This window comes from Sinocyclocheilus anshuiensis, unplaced genomic scaffold (genome assembly GCF_001515605.1).
Source record: "Sinocyclocheilus anshuiensis isolate Anshui unplaced genomic scaffold, SAMN03320099.WGS_v1.1 scaffold1430, whole genome shotgun sequence".
NCBI classification, from domain to species: domain Eukaryota; kingdom Metazoa; phylum Chordata; class Actinopteri; order Cypriniformes; family Cyprinidae; genus Sinocyclocheilus; species Sinocyclocheilus anshuiensis.
Window position 1 is genome coordinate 352,758 of NW_015555721.1, and position 6,149 is coordinate 358,906.

At 38.1% G+C, this 6,149-nt stretch overlaps 1 protein-coding gene across 1 annotated transcript in view; it reads left to right on the plus strand.

Moving 5' to 3' along the window:
- The window catches only part of LOC107672474 (cdc42-interacting protein 4 homolog), a 31,420-nt gene that overhangs the window by 12,625 nt on the left and 12,646 nt on the right, over positions 1–6,149 (plus strand). The window contains exons 4-9 of the mRNA XM_016465677.1: positions 360–507; positions 2,172–2,234; positions 4,061–4,165; positions 4,339–4,467; positions 4,570–4,716; positions 5,014–5,202. Coding sequence (XP_016321163.1) covers positions 360–507; positions 2,172–2,234; positions 4,061–4,165; positions 4,339–4,467; positions 4,570–4,716; positions 5,014–5,202 — 781 coding nt within the window. The remainder of the gene's footprint in view (positions 1–359; positions 508–2,171; positions 2,235–4,060; positions 4,166–4,338; positions 4,468–4,569; positions 4,717–5,013; positions 5,203–6,149) is intronic.

Here is a 6,149-nt window from a genome sequence, read left to right on the forward strand (position 1 = left end):
ATTCAGCAAGGATGTAGGATGTGTTAAATGGATAGAAAGTGATAGTAATGACTTATATTGTTAGAAAATATTAATATTTTGAATATCTTTTTAACTTTTTATTAAGATATTAAGCAGCACAACAGTTTCAACACTGATAATATATCAGCATATTAGAATGATTTCTGAAAGGTCATGTGACACTGAAAACTGGAGTAATGATGCTGAAAATTCTGTGCTGCGTCACAGAAATAAATTATATTTTAAAGTATATTAAAATAGGAAACCAATATTAGCAATTGCAATAATATTTCAGAATATTACTGTTTTTTTTATATATATATATAAATACAGCCTTGATTCGTGTTACTTTTCTTTAGGTTCTCCAATCATCAGGCCTTTCTGGACATACTGAATGAGATGAACGACTATGCGGGCCAGAGGGAGCTGATCGCTGAGAACATGATGATCAATATCTGCATCGAGCTCACAAAGTACCTGCAGGAGCTCAAACAGGAGCGCAAGATGGTGAGAGAATGAGAGAGGCAGTCGGAGAAACTGGGCCAGGCTTAAAATAAAGAATGCTGTGGGACAGAGGGCCGGGAAGGACGCAGAGAGGGGGATTGTGGGTATGAAGGAGAGGCGGTGGAGAACATGTCACACTGCTTGTTTGAGAAGAAACATTCGAGTCTGTTGTGGTGGAAGTCTCATTTTGATTTGTGCCACACTGTCAGAGGAATGCTTTGGTGATCTTCATAAAGATCAGTCGATACTCGGCATATAACCTCAGCTGTCTCCTCTTGTTTGTCACTTGGAATTTATGGGATACTGTTTTTATTGTTAGTGCTTCCTAAGGCAAACAACACTAGAGTTAGGGATTTGAACAAATGACTAACCTTAAGTATTATACTGGTTCTGCTGCAGACATGAATGTTACATCAGATTAATGGGCTAAATATGCTTGGTTTGAAAGAGGTGTGCTGTTTTTTTTTTTTTTGTAAGTGATCATATTTTTGGGTGGAAAAAATCACATAGACGTACATAGAAGGAGGGACCTTAGTATCTAGAGCTAAGAATATCAACGACTTTTAGGTGGGCCAATAAACAAACACCCTAGCAACTACTTGTATATGACCTAGCAACCGCATGGCAATATAATAAAACACTCAGATGCTCCTTAGCACCAAACGCATAGTAATGACCTTTCACAATGCCTAAGGAGCTTCATAGTAATAAATGAAAATCCATGCGAAACATCTTAGCAACCATATAGCAAGACCCTGGAAAACCACACTGTAAAGTCACGATGAAACACAGTGTAGAGAGACCTTTTCTGCTGTATTCTGACATACATTAGAGTAGAATCGATTATCGATGGGGACTTGGTTCTGTTCATTGGTTGCTGATTGGATGGAGGAAGATCTAAATGCGAGCTTGCAGTCAATTGTAAGAAAGGGGTGGGTTTAAGTAGACAAAATGATTTATCATATAAGGGCTTGGCGATATAGCTAAAAAATATATAAACAATATAATGTTTCATATCGTTCGATATTGATAATTATTACTTTTTTTTTTTTTACTTTTTTTTTTTTTAAACGAAAAGCAATAGAAAAATTTTTTAAATTTAACCACTGTATTTTTATTTTACCTAATTTGTTAAGACAAACAACAAATAATTTTTTGTTTTAACAGTCAAACACAAAATCAAATTTAAACCAATATCTCCTTTTTTATGTTTTATGTACAGATTAAGTAAGTCTTCAGGAAACTTTTGGCTTGGCCTATATTGTGCGCTATATTGAATTTTTTTTCTATCGTTATCGATGAAAGTGTACCATTGATAAATACAGATACCGTTTTATCGCCCAGGCCTAAATTAAAAAGACACACACAGAAAAAAAAACAAACCTATGCATGGATGAATTGTTCACAGTAAGATCTATAATGTGCATTTAGAACAGATTCGTGCATTTAGAACAGATTCATACATTTATAAAAGTGAATTTACATTTTGTGCATACTTTAAACTTAGACTTCATGTTGAGGCAAGCAGCACTCATATTTTTCTTCAAAAAATGTAAAAATCTGGATGTGTATTTTATTTCTGAAAGCCCAAAACACACTGACCATGGTTCCACTCTCTCTCTCTCTCTCTCTCTCTCTCTCTCTCTCTCTCTCTCTGTAATGTGCAGCATCTGTCAGAAGCCAAGAAAGCACAACAGTCTCTGGAGGGCACCTACAAGCAGCTTGACAATGTAAGTTTCTCTCTGTGACAGGTTGTGATGGAGACTCTGTTGTGGTGGTGTGTCTCACTGTGTCGTTGAACCACCAGATCAGACTGCGCTTGATGAGTTTACATCCTTGTCAAAGGCGTGCGATACGTCTCTTTGTGGCATAAGCGCTGACTGTGGGGAGAGTGCTCTTTTGTCTCTATTGTTTCTGCTCAGTGTGGGGTTGTATCGAGGGATTGAAAGTGATTGTTTACTGATAATTTCTGTGGCCATTGTGTTTGGTCAGGTGAGGGTCAGGAGTGTAAACAGACACACACATTCAAATGCTCTTGAAGCAGCTGATATTTTCCAGTTAACAATGAGCAGATATTTTAGACACCTTTAAAGGGATAGTTCACCCAAAAATGAAAATTCTGTCATTCATTACTCACCCTCATGTCGTTACAAAACCAAAGACCTTTGTTCATCTTCAGAACACAAATTAAGAAAGCCCAAAAGCTTTCTAACCCTGCATAGACAACAACACAACTGACACATTCAAGGCCCAGAAAGGTAGAAAGGACATTGTTAAAATAATCCGTGAGACATCATGGTACTCTTGTGAATGCGCGTCGACTGACATGAAAGAGAAGAAATTGTTGAATAAAAGTAAAATTTTTGTTTTCTTTGCACACAGAAAGTATTCTCGTAGCTTCAGAAAATTAAGGTTGAATCACTGATGTCACATGGACTATTTTAACAATGTCCTTAATATCTTAATTTGTGAACAGAAGATGGACAAAGGTCTTACAGGTTTGGAACAACATGAGGGTGAGTAATTAATGACAGAATTTTCATTTTTGGGTGAACTATCCCTTTAAAGATAACATATTCACAATGTATCATATTAATTTAGAAATGTCCATAGTTGTACAATATTGTTCATGTTATTTTAAACAAAAAAGGTTTTTCATGTTTTATCCAAATTTGATGATCTCTTTTCCACTGTTGTTACCAGTCATACAATGGTGGGGAAATACCGTGTTATCCAATAATATTGTATATTAAAATGTTTCACTCCTACTGAATAAAATCAGGTCACATCCTGTATTGTTATCAGGTATCCTGCTCTATTTCACAGAAATATGGCATATAACAATAGAATTTAAATGTGTTGTGAATCTTGTTTTTTTAATACCCCAAAAATCTGTATATTCGTTTCTCCACCATCATGTTACAAACCCACATGATTTACTTTATTCTGTGGAACACAAAATGATTTTAAACAGAATATTCATTCTGATCTTTTCCATGAAATCTAAGTATCAAGCTCCAAAAAAATATATAAAAAAAGCAATGTTAGTTATATATGATGTTATATTCAGTTATCTGAAGCCTTACAGTAATGTTCTGTGGGGAACCTACATCTAAATGGTAAATTTGAAATCAAATATGCATTCGAAAAGTATTTTCTCTTTACCACCAATATAGACCAACAATTTAGATTTTCTCTCCAAAAATGCTCTCTTGAATCTGAAGCTTTCTGCCCTCTACAAATGCAGCTGCGTTTAAGAATCAGTCACTTGTTTACACCTTTACTCTTTTCTATAGGTTGAAGGGCACATAGTGCGCTGTATAAGGGATAAGGAGCGAGCTTGAATTCAGTGGCACCAAAAGCCTTTGCTTTATTTCTCATAACCAGTAGTGATATGTCTGTGGACGAAAGAAAGTGATATAGGTTTGGAAAAACATGAAAGGAAATGCTGACACAATCTTAATTTTGGTGTAAAATACCCCTGTAATGGCTGCAAATAAGAGCATTGTGTATGTAAACGCTTTGATTCATGTGGTGGATGTTATTTTCATGGTAGAGTAAAAAGCGATTTGAGAGGGAGTGGAGAGAAGCAGAGAAGGCTGCTCAATGTGCAGAGAAAACAGATCAGGACCTCAATGCCACCAAAGCCGATGTGGAAAAGGTATTTATGTTGCTCCAAAAGGTTTCACAGGTCTTGCCACTCCCTTGCATGCACATCTCCCATCCCACCATCTCATTTCCATCATATCCAAATGCATTATTGTTGTTTCCTTCTTCCTCTTTATGTATGGGTGTCTGATTTCACTTTATCTTTACTTCTGCGTGTGAATGTAGGCCAAACAGCAGGCGCATATGCGAACGCACATAGCAGAGGAGTGTAAAAACGACTACGCTTCACAACTTCAGAAGTACAACAAAGAACAGAATCAGTTCTACTTCACGGACATGCCTCTTGTTTTCAATGTAAGAAACATGTTGAGACACATTTGTTCCTCTCAGCTTACTGTAGGAATGATCCTTTGCAGAGTGCATACTGATATCTGTATGCATGTTTGTTCACTGTAGAGGCTGCAGGACATGGATGAACGGCGTATCAAAAAGTTGGCGCAGGGTTACATCCTGTTTGCAGACACGGAGCGTCACGTCATGCCCATCATTGGGAAGTGTCTGGAGGGCATGACCAGAGCTGGCACGAATGTCAACGAGAGTAATGTGAGTTCTCAGTTGTGTTTTTAAGAAAAGCACTTTCGTTTCCTGCTCTCAGTAAACCATGGGTGTCCAGTCCTGCTTTGGGAGGACCACTATCCTGCAGAATTCAGCTCCAATCCTGAACCAGATAATCAACTTCCAGGCAAATGTGATCAGGCAGGTTGGAGCTAATCTCAGCAGGACATTGGCCCTCTGGGAGAAGGATTGGACAACCTTGCATTAAGCCAGCCACTTTAAAAGAGCAGTCAACCCTCTGCAAGCCGACACATGGAGTAGCTAACACTTTTCTGTGTTATTCAGGACTCTGTGGTTCTTATAGAGCAACACAAGTCTGGCTTCGAGAGACCAGGAGATGTGGAGTTTGAGGATTACAGTCAGGGCATCAACCGGGCCTCCTCGGACAGCAGCCTGGGCACTCCTAAAGGTCCTCTAGAGTTGCTCGGCAAGAACAAGAATAAAACATTCCGGTTGTTCAATAAGAAGAGCAAGGTAGGCTTCACTACTCTCTGAAGGCAGAGTTCCTTCAGATGAAATTTATTTGTTTTGTGTGGAGATGGAAAGTTCTCTTTTACCCTGCTGGAAAAGCCCTGCCAAAGGTTGCCAAAGTTAGTTTACTCAACTCAACCAGATCCCATCAGCTTGTCCATGCTGATCTACCAGCTTTAACCAGGTAGACTTTAGTCCCAACTCCTGATAGTCCACCTGATCGACCATCTAAATCAGGTCTGTCCAATTCTGCTAGAAACACTAGAAACTGGCAGACAAGCATGTTGAAGAGCTTGATTAGTAGGGCTGCACGATCGACATTATCGAAATATCGCGATTAATGTAAGTATCGCGATATGCATATCGCAACGGTGTGCGATATCTGAATCATTTTAATAATAGGCTACTTAAATCAAAACGTTGCAAAAGGTCAAAGTTTTAGTTCGACGCATATAGTAGAGAATTGCTTGACGTTAAAAAGAGTTAAGTGCAATAAGTTGCAGAAAACAACTCTTTGCCGTCTCGTCTTGCTGTCTGACAGACTCACACCTGAAGCACACACACAGAGAGACGAGTTTCAGATGGTGCGCGAACACCGAGTTGATTCGTCTTTCGCGTCTCCTCCTCATGTTCGAACAGACACATACACACAGAATTATGTCAATAGTACCCGTCTCGACGATCATTTTCGTAAACGCAGTCAGTTATGTTTTAAATGAATGTAAACAGCTGAGAAAGAAATCGGATGTGTATCATTATACTGGATCCGTGCAGTCGGATTTAAAGGGACAGCAGCCTATAAATACGTGCTGCTGAATATGTCACTAATGTTAACAAAACAACAAAACGGCTATAACAAAAATTTATCTAAATTTAATTCATACAATGAACACTATGCAGTGTTATTTTACACTTAATTATTAAATTTATGTACCTGAATACGACTGTTT